The sequence below is a fragment of the Melopsittacus undulatus genome, chromosome 7 (genome assembly GCF_012275295.1).
Source record: "Melopsittacus undulatus isolate bMelUnd1 chromosome 7, bMelUnd1.mat.Z, whole genome shotgun sequence".
NCBI classification, from domain to species: domain Eukaryota; kingdom Metazoa; phylum Chordata; class Aves; order Psittaciformes; family Psittaculidae; genus Melopsittacus; species Melopsittacus undulatus.
Window position 1 is genome coordinate 37,279,065 of NC_047533.1, and position 22,353 is coordinate 37,301,417.

At 34.8% G+C, this 22,353-nt stretch overlaps 1 protein-coding gene across 3 annotated transcripts in view; it reads right to left on the reverse strand.

The window, feature by feature from the left end:
• The window catches only part of WDR17 (WD repeat domain 17), a 68,780-nt gene that overhangs the window by 17,314 nt on the left and 29,113 nt on the right, over window positions 1–22,353 (reverse strand). For 2 of the 3 annotated variants that reach the window (XM_034064816.1, XM_034064815.1), the window contains exons 3-18: window positions 20,734–20,964; window positions 17,090–17,341; window positions 16,158–16,280; window positions 15,629–15,816; window positions 14,845–15,013; window positions 12,878–12,969; window positions 11,639–11,721; window positions 10,647–10,733; window positions 8,073–8,275; window positions 7,788–7,937; window positions 7,530–7,660; window positions 5,671–5,796; window positions 3,475–3,630; window positions 3,130–3,194; window positions 2,621–2,753; window positions 1,066–1,157 (exon numbers count right to left, since the gene is read on the reverse strand). In XM_034064816.1, the coding sequence (XP_033920707.1) occupies window positions 1,066–1,157; window positions 2,621–2,753; window positions 3,130–3,194; window positions 3,475–3,630; window positions 5,671–5,796; window positions 7,530–7,660; window positions 7,788–7,937; window positions 8,073–8,275; window positions 10,647–10,733; window positions 11,639–11,721; window positions 12,878–12,969; window positions 14,845–15,013; window positions 15,629–15,816; window positions 16,158–16,280; window positions 17,090–17,341; window positions 20,734–20,964 (2,281 nt within the window). Of the gene's footprint in view, window positions 1–1,065; window positions 1,158–2,620; window positions 2,754–3,129; window positions 3,195–3,474; window positions 3,631–5,670; window positions 5,797–7,529; window positions 7,661–7,787; window positions 7,938–8,072; window positions 8,276–9,726; window positions 9,892–10,646; window positions 10,734–11,638; window positions 11,722–12,877; window positions 12,970–14,844; window positions 15,014–15,628; window positions 15,817–16,157; window positions 16,281–17,089; window positions 17,342–20,733; window positions 20,965–22,353 lie in introns of all 3 variants that reach the window. The other variant, XM_005145530.3, reaches the window with a different exon arrangement.

Below are 22,353 nucleotides of genomic sequence, written 5' to 3' on the forward strand. Positions count from 1 at the left end.
GGACTTGGGGCTGTTAGTCAATGAGAAAATGAACATGAGCCAGCAGTGTGTGCTTGCAGCCCAGAAAGTGAGCCATATTCTGGGCTGCATCAAAAGAAGCGTGACCAGCAGGTCAAAGGAAGTGATCCTGCCCCTCCACTCTGCTCTTGTGAGACCTCACTTGGAGTATTCTGTTCAGTTCTGGTGTCCTCAACATAAAAAGGACATGGAACTGTTGGAACAAGTCCAGAGGAGGACCACGAGGATGATCAGGGGACTGGAGCACCTCCCATATGAAGACAGGCTGAGAAAGTTGGGGCTGTTCAGCCTGGAGAAGAGAAGGCTGCATGGAGATTTCATAGCAGCCTTCCAGTATCTGAATGGGGGTTATAGGGATGGCTGGGGATGGACAATTCATTAGGGATTGCAGTGATAGCACAAGGGGTGATGGGTTGAAACTTAAACAGGGGAGGTTTAGATTAGATATAAGGAACAAATTCTTTACTGTAAGGGTGGTGAGATACTGGAATGGGTTGCCCAGGGAGGTTGTGAATGCTCCATCCCTGGCAGTGTTCAAGGCCAGGTTGGACAGAGGCTTTGGTGACATAGTTTAGTGTGAGGTGTCCCTGAGCATGACAGGGTGGGTGGAACTATATGATCTTAAGATCCTTTCCAACCCTAACTATTCTATGATTCTATGATGGAAGATGATGGTGATGGATGACAGTGGTGAAGATGATGATGGATAATGATGATGGATGCCAAATCTCACTCTACTTACCAAAAGTTCTATGTTAAAATGCTACATATTTTACCATATTTAATTGCAGAGGAACACATCAGGCAAAGAATTTTTATAACACATACATATGAAAAATTCATTTGGTGCCACAAGTGACAACAGTGGAATTATTCAGAGGAGCATCAGATAGTAGTTAACTCTATCAACTAAGTTCTACAGGATGTAACATTTTGTTGTCGAATTCTTCATTGCTGATGTCAAATTAAAACACTAAGGTTTAAATCCCTTGCTGACTTTACATTCTGCATTAAAATTAGGCTTTAGATATAGAAAGAACAACTTACTCATTATAATCATCTGTACTGTTTCCACCAGAATTTGAAGATCCATCTGTTGTGGAGACTGGCGATATCTGTATATTTCCTTCACAAGCTGCCTGGCAGTGAATAAAAAAATAAAATAAAAATCAAACTATATAAGATGCATTGTTTCAAAACAAACAAAAAAAAAATCTATGATCTACAAAAGTCCTTCTAAGGCCCAGGTATAACAAAGGAAATATTTAAACCAATTAAATTATTCATATGTAAATCTTGGCCTAGTATTACTCAGCCATACAAGAAATTCTATAGAAGCAAGCGACTTTTTTTTCCTATGCATTTGTACAGGACTTTTTCCAGCATTTGAATACATTTAAAATGGACAGTCAAGGGTAAAACCTTGATTTTTACATCCCAAAGAGCAAGTGGCTGTCAATAAAGGATGAACTCCATAGATACTTCTCAGTATGTACACCAGCAAATCTGGAAAGGCTCAGACAGTGGCATAAGATGACCCTTTTTCATGTCTGGCAATAAATTATTTCTGTCATTGAATAAGAAGAAATCAGTATCAGTTCAAAGGAAATTCTTTCATGTGCTTTAAGGCGTACCTTGGTTAACAACACTAAAACTCAGGGCTCAGTTAAAAGGGAAAGTTCTGTTATCTTATTGCTTAATATTATCTGATTAAATCTTTGAAACAAAGACTATTCTATGAATTGTACTAAAAGCAACCCCTGGAATGTCTCTCTTAGAAGAAAAATAATCTTTTTCAAGCTTCGCAGTGCTTGGAGGTTTAAACATTATAACTTGTTGAATTTAAGCATATCTCAAAGTTCCATTCTGTGCACAACAACATACAGATAGATAATTTCTAAAGGATGACTTCACATGCATTATTAAAGTTCTTATCTCTGGGGCAATTGAATGTTCAAGGCATGGAAGAGTGTACCAAGGACAAATTGTGACAGTTTATTTAACAAGCCATATTAAGTATGTAGAAATTACTCAAAAAGAATAAATGAATGGTGAAAAAGAATGAAAAAAAATATCAGTTTCTCATGTTTTGTGCTGTGTTTAACTCGGTGTTTACATCCAAATCAGAATGTGCTCTTCGTAGTCTCTTGTATTGTTTTTTACACTAATTTGAAAGTTTGATTTCCTCTATTACTACTGTAACTGAACAGTTTCACCCAAAGATTCTACAGAAAGTAATGTAAGCAAGATCTCAGTAGAAATGCAAGACAAATCCTAAATGTCTTTGATGTTAAGGACAATACTGACTGCTGAAAATCAGGTTAATTTTCTATTGTAACCCAAATTAAATACACTGTTTCTCATTTGGACATTTGATTGCCATTTAGAAGAACTGGGCTTAAAATCTGTAAATATGAGATACCTTTTTATGATTTCTGGATAAAAACTGGTCAATACAATATGAATGTAAAGAATGGGTAGCATTAGTATTTAGCCATTTTGCAGAAGTGAACAGAGCTAGCCTTTTAAATATGCTTGGCCACGGTCAGAGTTATAAACAAATAGCTAAATACATCTACCATACCTTTCTATGTAATAATACCTGTGCAACAAGAAGAGCCTCTTTAAGCTGGCCTCTTGAAGTAAAGAAAGATACTAGTTTCTTCACATCTCCGACAGCCACACAATATGGGATGACATCATCATTTTCTTCTTGAATTAACTGATCAGCTCTCCTAATTAAAAAAATAAACAAAATATATAACTGATTGGTAAACTCTTCTCTACGATGTAGGTGTTTGACGAAACTACATAAAGTTAATTGAAACCCAGCTGCCTTTCCAGGCCTCAGAAGACTTGCAAACTGTGGATACTGCACTAAAAGTTTAAAGCTGCAATTTATGCTCAACCCTTTAACTTGATTCCCATACACAAAATTGCTGTTGAAATTCTCCACAGTTCTACCCCAAAGCTTACTGAACAAAAAGTAACATTAAGAGAATGTTGTAGCAAAAGAAAAGTACAACTGGTGTTAATATCCATCCTTCCTACTTATCTTTGTTCTTCTATGGACAGAAGCCACAATACAGCACCTTATTTTTACTACCTTACCTTTGCATTAACTTCCTCCAGTATTTCATCGAAACACCGGGTGCAACTGAGAGAGCTTTGTCCCACTAGGAGAGAGCAGCAGTACATTTAACCTGTCCATTTTATTTTGAGAAACAGCTATATTTTTAACTAGTTTCATGTCTCTTCCATTAGAAATAAATTTGTCAAGAAGTTAAATAAGGAATCAGCTATGCATTAGACTGCATATGCTAAAAATAACATTGGAGCAAGATTACTCTTTTCTGGACATGTGACCCATTTCGCTGCTACCTTATCTTTGATAGGGTAGCTAGTTTTCAGAACCTTCATCTTTTATTGTTTTTAAAAAATGTTCTGATATTTTACCTCTCCAAGTTCTACCATTAGTTCGCAATATCGCTGAATTTGACCTAATCTTAAATGTATTTCTGCTGCTTCTTTAAGCCTCTCTTCTTTGCTTGGTGCACCAATACCACCTCCAAACTTGGACATTTTTACTGTTGTCAGTTCTTGTGCCCTGGACTGGGGGAAAAAACCCAACACAAAAACAACAAAAAAGATAAAGTTAAAAGAAGGACCGTTTTCTGTGGTGAAAACAGGTTTTCTTCAGAAAGAATTAGTGTCAAATGTTACAATGAAATGCAAAGGCATTAATTTAAGAAAAAAAATTATTTTAAGAAAAGGCTAATTGAAAGATATTACAGTGAAGTAATTAGAAGTGCTTACAATGAGATTACAGTAAACTATTTGTTGAAGTTAACTGTTAGTGTTTTGTTGCACACATTCATTTTCCTCAATTATTTTTAGTCTCTTACGTATATATATATTATATTCTCAACCATTTTCTCATATATAATAGTAATTCACTCAAGATATCCATCATAAAAATTTTGATATCTATGAAATTTCAAAAATGTGAACATAAACCATACAGGGTTGGGAATTGTGCTTAGTACCATTAAAATGATGTTCACATAAAGACAGAATAAAGACAGTAGGCTCAACTGATGTCCTGATCTGCTATACCCCATGAACCTTAAGACCAGTAAATGATTTACATTTCCAACCACTGCAATTTTAATATTAGTTGAAGACACAAGACTAAATTTCTCCATCTGGCAGAGTTTGAGAAACAAGCGCTAATAGGATCACAGTTAACATAACAAAAAAACTCCAAAACCCCAACCAATAGAAAAACCCCAAGCAAACCAGCACAAAGAAGCTTTGCTTCACATTTCAAGAACTGTCAGTTTAACTTTTTCAGCAGTACATGTGAGACAGGGTTTGGCTATTCATGACTTATAATACCATATAAGGAGGATGGCAAAGGAATTGCTTTTTTAAAAACAGTTACTTTTTCATTTGGAACCTCTATCTTTTTTTATCATTTTCATGCTCAAGTCTCTGATGTATCCTTTAAATCTGCTAAAACAGAAAACCCCATTTGCTCTAGGTCCCTACTTCATACTGAAATATTTAGGTGCTGCAATGCCATCATCCAGTTTCATAAGGGAAAATGGTTTTAACAGTCATAAACAAGCAGCCAGCATTACCCTATCCGTACTTTTTCTTAAAGCTGTGTAGCAAGATTCTGAGTCAGCAAAAAGGGAACAAAATACTTTTAATTAATGTGAACACTTAATCCAGATCCACAGAATGAACAGCAATTACTGCAGTTACTCTAGGTTGCCTGAGTTGTAAATGCATGAGAACGAGTTGCAAGGATAAACAGATTGCTTTTACTGCATTAGTCAAGAATTAAATGTCTTCTTCTCAGTCTAACTGGCTGAGAAAACTGTTTTTTGGATACACGGGCACTCAAACAGACCTTCATAACATAAGCAGAGCAGCTGCTATTATTACAGTTAATATCACTAACAAAACTTCCATTACTTAAGAGTCATGAGGTATGTAGGACACTTTAATAGTCTGATTTTGCAAAAGGCAGCCTGCAACAACAAACATAAGGTGAAACCTGTCAAGTCTTTAGCCCTGGAGGTGGCAAGTGGGGTGTTATGTAATTCCTGATCCATACCACTAGATAATCTTTCCTCTATTTCCAAATCAGTCATTAGAGTATGGGACTCTTTAGTATCCCTAAGAAGTCCCCGACAATCAATACCACATATCCCTGTACACTGTGCAAATTGAATGTCTGGTTGCATATTCATATTGTAGCTACTAAGAAATTTATGGCCTACTACTTGAATTTCACATTCATATCTGAATCACTCTTCAGCTGCATATCTGTATTAATGGCAAGTTCTTGGTTTTCCACTCCTTCCATATAGCTTCTGAGCATATTTCTGCAGGGAAGACAAACTTGTTTCATAGCTCAAGCTGTTGTAATGCTGACTTTGCAATTTCTTTTTCATTATTTTGAAAATGCTTTTCCAGTTAATAACTGTAACCTAGCATTTTAACACTGACTGTGCATGAAATAAATTTGGACATGAAATAAATTGTGACCCTTTTGTAAAGCATTAAAAGTTCTTTTCAAAAATAAGTGAAACACTATATAGATTAACAACCATTTTCACCTGCTGTTTATGATTCACTTACCATTCTGAATCTAATGAGATGTTTCATATGCATAATTCCTTTGCAGTAGTTTTGTGGAAGCAAACTGTCATCCTGTCCTTTTATTACAGCAACCAAATCCCATAAATTTTTGCTGCCTCCTGGAGGCTAAAATTGTTAAAGAAAAAAAGAGTTGTATTACAGGGATGTTCACGAGAGAAACTTGAACTTTGTTCAAGACATTGGAAAACATTAGTTTGGTGATTCCAAAAACACAATTTCAGACAGTGTTGATATTAGAAGCTTTCCTATGAAGACATGAACTAGTTCAAGATTTATTTCCTTCAATCTTGAAGGTTGTGAGCACACAGCAAAATCCATGAACCTAAATGTCTGGTTATGTGTGGATACAGTTGATGGCTTGCCATTAGAGCTTCCTCTTTTGCTCCTAAAGGAATACAAGCTATTTGGTGGCTACTAATGGCATAAAACAACATTAATCTGCTGGGATGCGGGTGCTGCCCCTGTACTTGTTTACCATTTTCTGTAAAGAAAAGGTGTGGGCCAGGCAAAAAACAACTTCAAGGATTGACTGCCACAATCTGGTTTACTATCTTAATATTAAATCTCAAAATAGATACACATGGTATAAATGTATACACACAGAATCTTTCAGGCCAACAAGGCATTTTTTAAATAAATTTTAAGCATTTTTATTGGTCTAACATTTGAATCAGTCATTCTGTAGAACTATGACAATGGCTTAACATTGAATGAGGCCCAAAAGAGAGAAGAGAGTGAGCAATCAGAAGCTCTAAAAACCAACCAACCAACCAATCAATCAACTGATCTGAAAGAGCTTTTCTAAAAACAACAGGATTACAAGTTGGGGGTGGGGGACATGGAGAAGAGAGAGACTATTCCCTTTTCTTTCAGTCTGTTAAAGCTCTTATTGACTGTAGATTAAGTAGAACACTATTTTCTGGATGCAAAAAGCACTGAACACAGCTGATCAAAAAAAGGTTTTGTTCTTGGAATATTCTAATATTCTTGTAAAAGTTTTACTGTCAAATCAACATGGGACATCAAAATTTATAACTTCTGTAAAACAAGGAATTCCATAAAAATATATTTTTTAATAAAACAGGAAATTTCAGGATTTGTAACTGAGGCAGATTGTTTCGGCATTTCATACACTTCAATTTTGCTAGGTATCAAGCCAAATATTTTGGATCTATTAGTCCTGTGTAGATCAGTGTATTGACTTAAATTACAACAGAGCTTGACAGAAGCTGTAGTTCCAGGTCGTTTTTGTCCTCATTCTACCTCAACTTCAGTTGCTGTCTAGGTAAGCACTCTCAGGACAATTTCTATGTTTAACTCAATTGCAGAAAGGGGCTGCAGTGATTTATAGAAAATATTACTGTGCAATGGAGTATACGGATGGGTACTGGAGCCATGGGTCATCCAGATCTACAGCTCCTAGAAGGTAAGACAGCAATTCTGACACAGACACTTGGGCAGTTCAAAGCTTATCTGCAGCAAGGTTGTCTCTTTGATGGATAAAAATGAAAAACTCCAATGTAGTTTGATAGAGCATATCTTTTCATTTGCTTCACTGGAAAATTCTTGACAAATCAAACCTTTCTTACAGAAAATTAAATTATCCCACTTACTACACTTTGTGAACAACTGGTGTTCACAACTGACTACAAATTTAATAATGGACATTTTTACATACAGAACTGTTAATAGAATTGATTTCTGCATATTTCTGAGATCCCTTTAAGAAAAGGAGATAAAAACATGGTAAAGAAGAAAGAAATTTCACTTCTGGGAACTGACTTAAGAAGAGAAAGTCACGCACATTGACAACATCCTTAAATTTGCACAATACTTACTGAAAAACATTCTGAAAACCATCTTAGTTTTTTTACTCGAGCATTTCCTGTTTTTTTTTCCACATCTTGTTTAATGTCTCTGGAAACTTTACCACACAGCAAAGGAGGAGCACCAGATTCCACAGCACGATCTAACACACAGAGACATACATAAGAATTAAAAAAATTTAAAAAAAGAAAAAAAAGAAAAAACCCTCCACAAAAAATAATATAGCAGCATACAGAAAAATAAAACAATGGTATAAACAATTTACTTACCTGTATTACCAATAATCTTGTCCCAACATCTATCTGCTAAGATATTTATTTGTAGAGGATTTATAAGAGGTGTCAATGACCAGAGTCTCACAGTGGAGTCACGAGAGCAAGATGCCATGGTAAATGGACGACTGGGATGACACGTTAATCCTATTGGAGAGGGCATTTAAAAATGTAGTCAACTAATTAAGTTTATCTAGAGAACTAATACAATTAAATTATTTTATAATTTTTAAAGTATATTAAAACACATTTCAATACAGAAATAAAATTTAAAAATATTACCATACACATCTGCACCATGATCACAAACTGTGTCCAAACATGTTCCATCTCTTGTGTCCCAGACTCGAATTGTATGGTCCCAACTGCCAGATACCAGAAGGTAAGGAATTTCAGGATTCCACATCAATCCCCGTACTGGAGCTGTATGTCCACTAAGAACCTTTATACAAGTATCCTGTGTATAATCCCATATTCGAACAGTTCTGAAACAGGACAAAAGAAGAAAGCCTCTATATAGGAAACTAAGAAGCATTTCTTTACCAAGAGTGGTCAAACACTAGAAGAGGCTTATAAAAAATTCAACCCAATTACACACATAATGAGGAAGAATTCATACTAGCTTTCTTACTATTATTTTCTTTCCTTTTAAATAAGTAAGATTCCAGCATTTCCTTTACAACAGTTGCTATTGCTGGGTGGAGCTAATTCAGCACACTGCAGAATTAGGAAAAGTTCAGTTCTTCAAAGGATCATAGTAATTCTGGCTAAATTTTACTATGCAATTAAATAAGTTATCAAAGCTCTTTCATGGCAGCAGAGCCACCTATTACAGTTTTTCCAGTGCTGCAAAGGGGCAATTTGATAGACCTTGCTTCACAAAGTAGAATCTACAAGTTACAAGGTCATTTTACATATTTGCATATAGATTGTCCTACAGCAATATCAGCTCATATGTGACCCTTACATACTGTTCCTATGTGCTGTATAAGCCTAGGTGGTAAACAGGTCATCTGAAATTACTCTTTGACTGTGAACAGGAGTGTTAGCAAGTACTATAAACTCAAAGGATTGCATACTTTGTTTTACCTAGGACTAAGTTATCCAGTGATCCCCTCCCCTCAAAGTGAAAGTGTGACTGTATTCTGGAAATCCCTCTGCAATCAAGTCTTATTACATAGCCATGATTGGTAATAAAACCGGAATACATCGTAATGACACCATGACAGAATTTTGGATTCACTACTTCTTGCACATGTGAAATTAGATTTACACACAATAAGTTTGTTTTCAAGTTGGTTTCTTTCATGAATCATTACACTATGGACTAACAGATTTGCTGCAAGCATAGACATCTATTGAATGTCTGGGGAAAGCAGTAGAAGCCAGTACTCAAAGTGTTATACTGTTTTGTATACTCTGGAGGGACATCACTTAAAATTATAGAAAACTCCTTCCTCCTCCTTACCATGGACTGATGTGCTCTCTCTCTCAAAAAAAAAAGTAAATTATCAAACCAGAAGTACCTAGCACACATTAAAAACCTCCACAGATTCTACTTAATACACTTTTGAAATACATCAAATAAGGGCAGGTCTTGCATCCATATCTTTAAACATAATGTAAGCGTGTGTTATCCTCTTTGTATCGTTCCTGGGAATAACACGTATCAGTCACTGACTCACTCTTTGGAAAACATTGGGAAAGTTGCTTTGCTACAGCAGTTTTGACAATTTTAGATAATGATCCTGCTGCCCAAATACTGTATTAAGCTAACAGCAAAGCTGCAGTCTGAATTGGAGCAAGGCAGAGATTTAAATTATTATATTATTCAGAATTTTCGAAGGTACTATCACCAGTACTACTTAAGATCCTTAAATTTCTCTACTAGTCTTGCTTGACTTTTTATATTTTCTAATAGTTCAGAAATACATACCCATCATCAGAGCCACTGCAGAGGATTCCTTCTCTAAGAGGAGACCACCGTACATGAAACACCTTTGCAGTATGCCCTGTAAAAACTTTCAGTGGCTGATCAGAGCTCGTTGCCAGGTAAAAAACACGAACATTTTTATCCTCACAACCAGTAGCTATCATATCTCTGAAAAATAAAAATAGTAAAATCCTCAGTCACAGGGATCATAAAAAGTACTTAGGCTTTTTAGTCTAGAAATAAATAAGACATGTATTTTGCAGTTTATTTTTTAAAAACGTGTACTTTTGTTTCACCTTTGTCTCTTTATGATGTAATTACTGATAACCCAATAAAATCCACTAAATCAGAAAAAAAAAACCCTGCTAAAGATCTATTAGTTGCAATAAGAAATAGCAGTTGCTCTACACTCAGACAAAGCAACCAACACACAATTATAAATAGACTGAATTACCATGTTAGGGTTTTTGTTTCTTTTTTTTTATTGTGAGAAAAGGTTCTCATTTTGTTATTAGGAATTATCTGCAAAATTACCATATATCACAGTGTATTTAGTTGCCTGGTACATCTTCAGCTTAGCAGTCATTAAAAGGAAGTCAATCTAATCAATCTAAACTCCAATTTTGCAGTATTTAATGTGGGGGGGGGGGTTTCCCCTCTATTATATACTCAGCTAGGGAATATGTTTTTTTCTCTCATCAATATGAAATTATTTTCTTTTGAGAGTTAAGTTCATGCTGGGCAATGAAATACACTACTGAGAACATAGAGCTGCTACAGATATATACTATGGTGGAACAGAAACAATTTCAGTGCTCTAATATCACAGTAAAAAAATACATTCTAAATAACTTTGTGTTATTTTATTGGTAATCAATTTTAATAGTAAATAGTATAAAATCTTTCAGTTAATTTTTCCTTACTTGTTGTTTTGACTCCAATCACAGCCAAATACTGCTGCTGGATGTTTGTACTTGTGAAGAACCTTGCCATCAATGGTTCGAATAATACTGAAAACAATTAAAATGTAAGATTTTGAGGAAACAGCATTCTGAGTAGCATATCCAAAAGTTAACTTTGATTCTGTGCAAATAAGCCAGGTAACAAAAAAATGTATATGGAAAGAATATAAGAAATCTTTATTTTTACACCCCCTCAACTACTAAGGCTAACTATGTATTCCTCAACAGAGCATTTAATTGGACTTCAGAGTCCATGTTCCTTCAGAGGGACTGTAACGATGCTCACTGAGGTACCTCCCTCCCTGAAAGGATCCTCATAGCCAAAATTTAAGTTGTAGCTATGGTTTTAAGGTAGAAAGGGATTTAGGGATTATAAATAAATAAATAGATAAATAGACTGATTGTTTTGTAGAATTCATGTGCATTATATTTGAGCTGAAATAACATGGGTGGCAGAGAAAAAGGATGATAAAGGATTTGAAAATATACTGAAACACAATACATGCAAAATTGGTCTCGGTGAGCAAGTTTTTACACATAAGCTATCATACCCCTGTAACAGTAGCATTACAATTACTTTGCTCAAAAATAGTGATTCCTAGCCCTTGAAATAACAAACTTAAAGAAACACAAAAAATCCTAAACCAAAGAGAAGTGGGATAGCTATAAAAAAGTGTCCTCCATATTTTCAGATAAGAAACCTAGAAGAATGTTCTTGGCAAAAAATAAAATCAATATTCTGTTTCACTATCAAAGTGTCTTAGACATTATTTCTTTTACCTTTATTTTTTTCTTAAAAACATGAAAAATATATCCTAACAAGTACAGGAGATTAATATAATCTTAGTTTTGCTCAACAAGAAAAGTTTTCAAATTAATCAGTGATAGTACTATCAAAGCTTACTGATTTAAGTGCATTTAGCAGTTTTTTATTTTCTTCTAATAACACTCACCAAAATCCATCACTGCTGCAGGTTGCTATTCTTTTGGAATCTTTATGACTCCAGGCAATGCAGAAGATTCCATTCTTTCCATGCTTCAAAAAATGCAAAATACCTATCAATAAGAAATAATTCACACCTTTTTCTCTCATCTGTTGACTCATCATTTTTATTTTATTCTCCTACGGGCTTTAGCCCTTTTTTTTCCCAGTAAAGAATACTGTACAAAAACACATTACAATGAGTCCCCAATACAGCTTGGATGTTTGAGAATCCATTTCCAAAAAATTGGGACTGAGAGGAGAGACAGTAAAGCTGCCACACTGTCCAGGATCCAAGAGACAAAATTAGGTCAAGCTGAAGAATGAGCCATTCATATCTATATAAACCTGAAGCTTGAATAAACGATAGCTACTTGTTGGAATAATTAAGTTAGTGGTCATGAAATGTGAAAACTTAAGTGGGACATATAGCAGGACAAGTCTTTGAGAAAAGATGTTTAGTAATAAAAGTGCAAATCTAAGTGTTGCTACTTGGGAAGTCCTGAATGTATATATGTATATTTGCTTTCTGCCTGCTCCTCACCCCCATCCCTGTCTTCTTAATGAGCATCCTTTGCCCTCCAATGCTGATGCCACAGTTAATTATGTCTGTATAACCTTCAGAATACAGCTATATACTAAGATAGTATACCAAATAGTATGAAATATTACATATATTAAATATATGTATATATACTACATATATTAAGTATATATACATATATATGTATATATACTCCATATATTAAATAGCTCCTTCTGCTAATTACAGCTATTCCACTGTTTGAGGATCTACAAATACTTGCACAGATTCTAAACAAGGTATGATGTTTAATGTGCTGCAAAATAGAATTTTATTGGTCTAGAATTCAGGGACTCGTAATTTTTCTGAGCCTTACATTTGAAAGTACAGAACAGCATTTTAGATTTTGATAACCAGGTAAAGTCTGTATGTCTATATACATTTACATTTTTAAGACTGAGGTAGGATTTTGCTGTGTATCGCAGCAAATTTTAAAATAATGATGCTTTGTTATTCTCATGTAAAATCCATTCTGAGGAAATATAAGCTAGCACACACATAATCCCTTCTATAGATATTATAGCACCTTTTAAAAGGCTACAAACTTTGACCTATCTGTATTTATCGACACTAGAGGGGAAAACTAACTTACGTTTTATATAGACAAAAAAAGTAACCTCATCTTACCTCACTGAACCTGGTTATCATTTTGCCTTTTTGGACATCCCAGATGAAGCCACCATTTTTGGATGTCGCACCTGCTATGCAGTTCAGATCTCCTTTAGAGAAAAATATTTGTAAGATCTCACCATAAATATAAGAACACAATATTATTTGAATAATGTGCTTCTACTTGAAGTGCAAGAAATTTAATATTAACAGAAGAAATCAATGGCACATAAACAAGAGTTTTTCATATTTTAAGGCCGTCATTTGTTACTGTTACAAATATAAATATCAAAAAAGCCTGCTTTTCTACATTCCTATTTTGAGCAAAGGACAAAATAAAACTTGTATTGTTGTAAAAAGTATTCTCAATGGCTGATGGAAGTCTTGCAGCTAAGGTGACAAAAAAAAATTATGTCCATGATGTATATGACTCAAACTGAAAAAGAGATAAGATCAATGTGTCAAACTTAAAAGTTGTAGCAACTAGACCATTTTCTGTTAAAGTTTCCTACATACCAAGACAAATGTCAAAGAATATTGACAGGACATATGTAGTGGGTTAAACCCAGTCGGCAACTAAGTACTGCACAGCTCCTTGCTCATCCTCCCTCCCCTTCCCCACGGGTTGAGATAAAACAGCTTAATAATTGAAATAAATTCAAATGCAATGAGAATAACAATAAACCCCAAGAAACACATGTAATATTAATAATAACAATAGGAAATAAAAAGAAAGGAATAAACACTAAGAAACACAAGTGATGCACAACACAACTGCTTACCACCCACTGACAAATACCCAGCGTGACCCAAGCAGCGATAAGCCCCTCCCACCCAACTCCCTCCAGCATATATACTGGCATTGCGCACTGTGGTATGGAATACCCTTTGGCTAATTTGGGTCAGGTGTCCTGCCTCTGCTTCCTCCTGGCTTGTTGTGCCTCTCCTCGCTGGCAGAGCATGAGAGACTGAAAAGCCCTTAACCAGGGTAAGTGCTACTAAGCAACAACTAAAACTGGTATGTTATCAACATTGTTCTCAAACTAAATTCAAGAGAGCACTGTACCAGCTACAAGGAAGAAAATTAACTCTATCCCAGCCAAATCCAGACCACAGTAACTTTATTTTCTTAATCTCGCACCACTACAGCACCTAAGCCCATTAAGAATATACCCGAATCTAACCACACCCTACAGGGCAGAAAACTTGAATATATGACTCCATAGTGAGAAAATGAGAACTACATTCAGGCTTAATCCAAAAGCCACTGAATCCTTCTCATCACAGTGACCCTCTATCCCAATATAGCTATATTTTTCTTAAATAGCTTTAAGGCATGTTTATATAGAAGTTTTGACTGTTACTTTATACCACACCTCAGAGGTGAAAAAGGCAAACTCTGCAGAAGCCTAGGAAAGTACATATGTAAGATGGAAAGAGATTCATGTAGGAGAATGATAGGGGAAAAAAAAAGAAAAAAGTGGGTTGCTGAACAGTTTTAAGAAGAGAATTTCCCACTGACTTCAGTGACTTCTCTAAGAAAATGTAGATGCTTTGGAGAAAAGATACTCCCTATTCTAATAAAGTAAAGGCAGAGCTCTTAAGTGATTAGAATCTTAGACAAAAAAAAGAAAAAAAAAAAAAAAGGAAGAGAAAGAACTAAATGCATACCTTCCACTTTTTTAGCACAAAATAGAATCTGGATTCCTTCCAACACAAAGAAAGCCTTTTCCTCATTTGCATAATGTAATACTAGAAAGGTTCTAGAGATTTTCTCCCCTCCATTCTGACTCAGTATGAAATACTGAGATCATTCCTCAAGTCAAGCCTCAACAAAGTTTGAAGCACTGAATTATACAGGTTTCACAAATAATGATTCAGTTATGTTTCAAACTTCGAAGATACAACTAATACTTTTATAACAGAAATTCTGCTAGTCAATGGTAATTCATAGAACATTTACACTTAAAGCAAAATATTCTTACCTGGAGCCCAAGAAATGGAATAAATAACCCCCTCATTACCAGGAGATGTGTAAACTGCTGTTAAAGTATTTATGTCCCAAACTTTTATTGTGCCATCAAATGAAGCTGTAGCAAGAAGATCAGGGTTATCAGGTTTGAATTTGCAATCAAAGATGGTCTCAACATGTCCCTTAAATGAAACAAATATTTAATCCATTTTATTACATTTGTTTTTTTTTTAAGAAGTCCAACTCTAGATCGAACTTTAAGATAAATCATATTATAACCTGCCAAGTCAATTATCAGTTACAGAAAACCTGTATGTTATGGCTCACCAGTCAAAATTAAAAGTCATAAAATATCTTGTTCTGTAACACTCTTCTCTTTCATAGATCATTATTAAAGACTGAAACAACAGGGTGTGCAATGCTGGGGACTTGTTAGCATCTTCCACCTGAACAGAGTTGCTAAAAGATAGAATTAAAAAGTTTAACTAAAAAAAAAAACTTGAACTACTTAATTTTTTTAAAACAAAATTAATGTTGCCCTTTAGGGAAAAGTATCTGACTAAAAAGTAAAGCTTTGTGTGTTGACCACGTTCTACAAGTTTTCTATATTTCTAAATACAGTCTATGCTCTATTCCATTTTAAATGTCAATCCATTAGAAATGTCACATTTCAATTACTTGTTTTCCAAGACATTATTGGTCGAATTTAATTTGACTTCACTTCTCCATTTTTTGCTTTTAGAAGAAAGTGTATAAGACAAATAAACTCCCATTCCAAAGACAGAGATGAAACATACCAAATCTCTAAGGAAATCCCACTTTCTGGCTCCCATGTCATAAAGTCCTACTCCACCATCCATGAAGCAACAGACAGCGTGACCGGGAGGAAGAGAATATGCTTGGTTTTGGGTTAAAGTTGGAGGAGGAATAGCCTCACTTGTTGAGGATGTATAGTGATTTTTAGTAGAATGCTGTAATGAACATGCTTTGCAAAATAAAGCAAAAGATGGAAACAGGTAAGATTAGTATTACATTTTTCCATTTAATAATAGTAACAATTATAAACAGTACAATGCCTTTTATTCCAACAAGATTAAGAACAAAAGAATTCCAGTACAAAGCCTGGCTTACTGAAGAAGGACCTTATAAAACGCTTGATACTTTACATATTTGTCTAGCTGACTGGCACCATGGGACACTTTGTTTAATTAAGAACTGCAGGGCCAACACAAACCTACAGAGATTAACTCAGATATAACAAGATTCACAAATACATTTTCTTAACTTGCAGCCACTGCAATATATTACAACCAAAGTTATACTCACACTTTTTCTTTGGAGGAGAACTTAGCACATGCAAACCGTGGAAGCCAGTTTTCTTCAATTTAAAATTTTCTATAGGTGTTGCATGTGACACATTCCAAACACGTAACACACCAACCTGAGAATCTGAGATTTGGAAAAAAAAGACCAAAACTGTAAACCACCACATAAACCCTTTTTTTTTTTTAATTTATTATCCTCTTTTTACTGTACACAGATGTATGTGGTTAAAGGACTGATTTAAGCAAAAATACAACAATGAATAGAACTTAGAATCCCAAAATGAATTTTATAAGCAGATACTGTCACCTCCATTGTAATATCACAATTAACAAAAATGATCATTAACATTATTTAAGCTTCAGCAGATAAACTCTATGGAACCTCTCTCATTAGAATATATTCTGACAGTCTCACTATCTTTATTCATTAGTTCAACCTGATCACTAATGTCTACGGTGTAGAAAAGAGGCAAGAAATAAACTAAAAAAAAAACCAACCAAGCCAACAGAAAACCATTCTGAAAATAGGGAAAGAAAAGAAGAGGATCAAGAAATGATATCTGCTAGTACAATACATTTTTATTCCTTTTCCCGAAGTAACACACATTTGTTGCTAGTGTGCATGAGCAAAATATTATGTAGTATAAAAATAGCATTATTTAGAATAAAAAAGAGTTTAAAGAAGTCAATTGTTTCTGTACTCAACAAACAAATTAAGTAAGAACTGCTCAGTGCAATTTTCTGTTCTTTTCTGCAGTTTTACATTTGGGTTTTTTGTAAAATTCAGGGGGGTTGGAACTAGATGATCTTAAGGTCCTTTCCAACCCTAACCATTCTGTGATTCTATGCTTTTATTTGTAGAAATGTTAAGAAACAGAAAGACTCAGGCAGATACCTATTACCTTTGTATATATTAGGAAATAAAATGCTTACCTCCAGTTATAAACATTCCAGGTGCACTAGAAACCCAGGCTAAACACTGAACAGATGCTGCTGCACTGGGAAAATTAAAAGTTGTGATACAGGACAGAGATTCAGAATCAACTAGCCGAATACCATTATGTAAATTAGCAACAAGAAGGTAGTCAGTTGACAAAGGGTCCCACTCCAGTGCTGTAATTGGATCTTCTTCATCTGTTCCTTCAAGAGACTCTGGTCTTAAGACATGTTTCTGATTTTTAGAACCTTTAAGAGCACAAGAAAACAGATTATTTCAACATGAAATCAAGTATATTCTTTACAATAGTTACAAGGTTTGCAAACACCATTTTTATCTCTCCCTGAACTTTTTAGTAGCCTACTCTACTTATGCACCCGTGAAACTAATGAAGCTGTTTTGCAATATTTGACTTACAGTAGTTCTGGCTCCAGCAGAAAATAGAAACAACTATAATATAATTTTAACCTAAAATAACATACTTTTATACTAAAAAAGTGTATGTTAAATCATACACATTGCCCTGCCCTAATGATTTCCATGAGTAAAGGTCTGCAGCACAGCCTAAATACAAGACTTTTGAGTAGAAGTAAATCTGCATACCTCAGTAAATGCAGAAAAAATAAATGCAGCATGAACCAGAAAGAAGAACATGGCAGTCAAAAGAAGTGTTTATGAAAAACTGTGTTTAGATTTTTTTTCCTCAAAACTATGTGTGTAATTATGAAGTGCTCATAATTTCTGAAGCCAGAACATGCCATTAAATATCTCGCTTGACACCTGCCTAAAAGAAGACTATTTCACTTGATGATCCATGTTATCAAGAACTACAATTTTTCACATCATGTTTATTTCCCTTGGGTTCTTTTTGGTTTTTTTGAGAGCTGAGTCTTAGTTTTACAAGAAAATTCACAGTGTAAATGAGTAATTAACAACACAGATCTGAGGTTCTGAAGTTGTGATTAAAAAAACCCAAAACAACACAATTTTGTACCCATTTTCTAGAAACAAGGAATTGACATCTTCAATTATTCAATTTTTAATCTGATTTTCAGTGTTGATAATGAATACAATTAATTTGCCATATTATGATAAATGGCAAGATCCACCTATATTTCTTAATGACTGATGTAGAACAAAGCCTTTTCTGACACATACTAAAAAAAAAGCTGAACAGTTTTTGTTCCCTAGGGAACATTTTTAACACTAAAATAACTTTCATTATGATTTTCTAGGGAAAAAACCCTCCATATATGTTTGTATATAAGAAAAATGCAGAAGTGCAGTTGTCTCCTTTGAAGTATCAGAAATAACAACATGAATAACATTAGAAATATCATAACTGCTTTAAATTTGACAGAAATTTGGGGATACTCACATTTTTAACCATGTCCCCTTGCTTACATTTCAGCTAAGATTTTTTTTGTTGACTAAAAAAAATCAATGTTCAAATGAAAACTAAGAGCTGACAATAAAGCATAACGGTCATTTTCCAGTTAGTTTTACAAGAACCAAAAGGCAAAAAATCCTTTAGTGCTCAAAGCCTGCCATGTTTGAATACTTCAGTCCCAAGAAAGCACAATCAGCTGGTGAGAGACTACAGATATCTAGGAGCTATTCAGTTTTACCTGTTTGTCACAAAAGATTACAGAAGTAAACTTCATGGAAACCCTATTACATTTTATTTTCCATTAAAAGAAGACATCAACACTATGAATCATGCAACTGAGTCACAGTGTGCTTATTTTAAGAACAAATGGAGGTCAACTAATCAACAGCATTTGGCTCTACATGACTGCACTGTATTTCTTTAAAAATAGGGTACTAATCTCAAATTCTTGCATATTTTTTATTCACAATAAATGTTCTGCTACATTAATGGACAGTCTGGAGTTAATAAAAAGAAAAGCCATGAGAAAAACCTTAGTAGATAACAATAATGAGAAAAAAAAATCATGTAGCCTGCTAATTATGCAGCAGTGACTCACACTTTTATAGCAAGACTAGAGTCAATCACACTGAACTTTGAGGCTATTAAGAGGAATTTGTGTATGTTCAGGTTCTCTCAAGACAGTGTTCTGTAGGATACCCTACAACGGACTGACACCTTTAAAAGTAAGGAATAAGTTGGGTTCTTTTTTAAATTTAATTCACTTAGTGATAAACTAGATTGTGGTCCAGCAACAAGTCATTTTACACATTCTGACATGAGGTAGGTGAGCACTGAGCTTCAGTCTCAAAGTAAAAAATTAGCTTTCTATTCCTTATTGAAAAGCATAAATTCTTTGCCTTCCCCCCCCCCTTTTTTTAGAGGACCTATACTCATACTCTTGATACCACTTTCTTCTATGTATTGCTATTTTTTAAAAGCTATCAATTACAAAAGTCAGGTGAATTTTGACTATAAATTGCAAACTAGAAACCTGTAGTTGATAAAAAAGATAACATTCAGGTACAATTAAAAATGTAGCCTTGTCCAAGTTAAGACACATATTGAAGTTATTTATAAAATAGTAACCATAGTAATTGTACTTATATTTTATTATAGTGATACAATCTATTTTTTCATAATACCTAATTTTGAAACATGTTTTAATGAATTTAATTGTCCACCAAAATTTTCACAATGTTCTTAAACACATCTATGTTTTTAGCTAAACAAGTTCTTTGAAAGAATACAGACCAATCTTAGTTTTCATTTAATATGCTTTCATTACGCTATTAGAAAAAAACAAAGTAACAGCCTAAGCAAAAGATTTAAATCAGTCCATTGAGAATAAACTTGCTGGGAAATAAGGCTCAGTAGAAGATCATGGCTGTTATCATTCCCTAATAAAACAGTTTATTGTACTTGTAAAAAACTGCATTGTTATCTTGGTCACAAAAGGAGAAAATGCTCTGTTCTCTTTATCTAAGTGACCAGCAGGTCAAAGGAGGTGATCCTGCCCCTCTACTCTGCTCTCATGAGACCTCACTTGGAGTATTGTGTTCAGTTCTGGTGTCCTCAACATAAAAAGGACATGGTGCTGTTAGAACAAGTCCAGAAGAGGGCCACGAGGATGATCAGGGGACTGGAGCACCTCCCATATGAAGACAGGCTGAGAAAGTTGGGGCTGTTCAGCCTGGAGAAGGCTGCGTAGAGACCTCATAGCAGCCTTCCAGTGTCTGAAAGGGGCCTACAGGGATGCTGGGGAAGGTGTTTTCATTAGGGACTGTAGTGATAGGACAAGGGGTAATGGGTTGAAACTTAAACAGGGGAGGTTTAGACTGGATATAAGGAAGAAATTCTTTACTGTAAGGGTGGTGAGGTACTGGAATGGGTTGCCCAGGAAGGTTGTGAATGCTCCATCCCTGGCAGTGTTCAAGACCAGGTTGGATGAAGCCTTGGGTGGCATGGTTTAGTGTCCCTGGCCATGGCAGGGGGGTTGGAACTAGATGATCTTGAGGTCCTTTCCAATCCTAACTATTCTATGATTCTATGATTCTATGAAAATATATTTTTGTGATATGGAAGGATACTATGAACCAAGAACAAGTTTTATGTACATACACACATTACAAAGCCTAAATGAAAAAGTGCAGAATTACAGACATATACAGAGACAAGAGATACCAAATATTTTACTGTATCAGTTTTTACCTGGCTGAAAAATAGATAGGCTTCCATCAGTATGTCCAAATACTACTTTTCCTTTTTTCTTTGGATGCCATCTGAACAGACTGATGTCGGACAAAAAACTATGTGCTTCTCTATGTACAGTTACCCCGCTGTCAGGTCCTGAGATAATCCAAATGTACAATGGACCTCGGTGGGACACAAATGCAACCGCATCACCTGCATTCCAACACCAGCTAAGTGAGGCAGGAATTCCTGAAACATACAGACAAACCTTATGAGAACCACAATATGAAATTCAGTGCATTACTGCTTGACCCAGTATCAGCAATTGTTTTGAAAAGCTACAGAAATATATATAAATGCTACATAAAAATGATTAGACTGAAATTTAGACAACTGTGTGAACATCTTATGGTGTAAAAGTAATCTATATATATCCTTAGGCAGGAAATACAATTATTTCCCAGATTATTTTAATATTACCTTTATGGTCTGTATTTTATGATACCTATATTATACATACTATACTGATACCTAAACTCTTAGTGCCAAATAAAAATTAAACATATGAAAAAGTATAAGCCTGATCCTGTAAACGATACTTTCATTCATACACAATTCCATTCACCATTGTTTTACTGTAAGCTGTTTTCTACTAACCTGGTAAAATATTCAAAACTTCAGAATATCTATTTTTGCAAAACACAATGGAATTTAATTCAGAGATAAATACAATAGAAGCAAATATTTGTGAAAAACTGGAAAGCTTACTTTGCAATCAAAGGGTTCCCTTGATAGCTTCGTTCTGTATCTATGACAGTTCTAATTCAGTTGCCTAAAAACTGACAGTATGCATTTCAGTTTAAGGATTTCGACCTTAATGTCTCCAACCCTCATTATCCTCATAATTTAATAATGTGTGTCTGAGGAATAAATGATTGTAAGACAAACACCCCAAGCTGAAAATTCAAAACTGTTTGCATTTAGACACTTAACCATGGCAAAACCTGACATAATATTCCTTTCAGAATAGATCAAATGATTGCATTTTATTTTCCCACTTATTCATCTTGCAGGATATGCAAGACATGCAAGAGTTTTCAAAGGTATACTAAGCATTCTGAAAAGAACAGAGTAGGGGATCCTGAAGTGTCTTAGATCCTGAGACCCTGTTCTTGGGTTGCAGCTATTTTCCAAGAATGCAAATGTAGGATTTAAGGACACCTGACAGAGATTGACTTTAAGAATACAAATACAGGTACTGGTTTTGACTAAAGGGAATAATCAAACTGGGCAGGGGAATGTGACAGACACAGACTTATAACCCCCTAGATTTCTCTTACAGTCTCCAAATCAAGAGCTACAAGTCCTGAGAGAAGATGCAGGTAGACAAGCATCAGTGTATTTAAACAAAAACTGGTTTTCAAATTATCTGATAATTTACCTAGAATAATTTAACTTGAATTTGTTGAAGAATCATAGAATCAATTAGGTTGGAAAAGACCTTTAAGATCAAGCCCGACCATTACCCTAGGACTGCCAAGACTGCCACTAAACTAAATCACTGACAGCCTCATCTACACATTTTTTTTAACACTAGCAGGGACAGTGATGCCACCACTTCCTTGGGCAGCCTGTTCC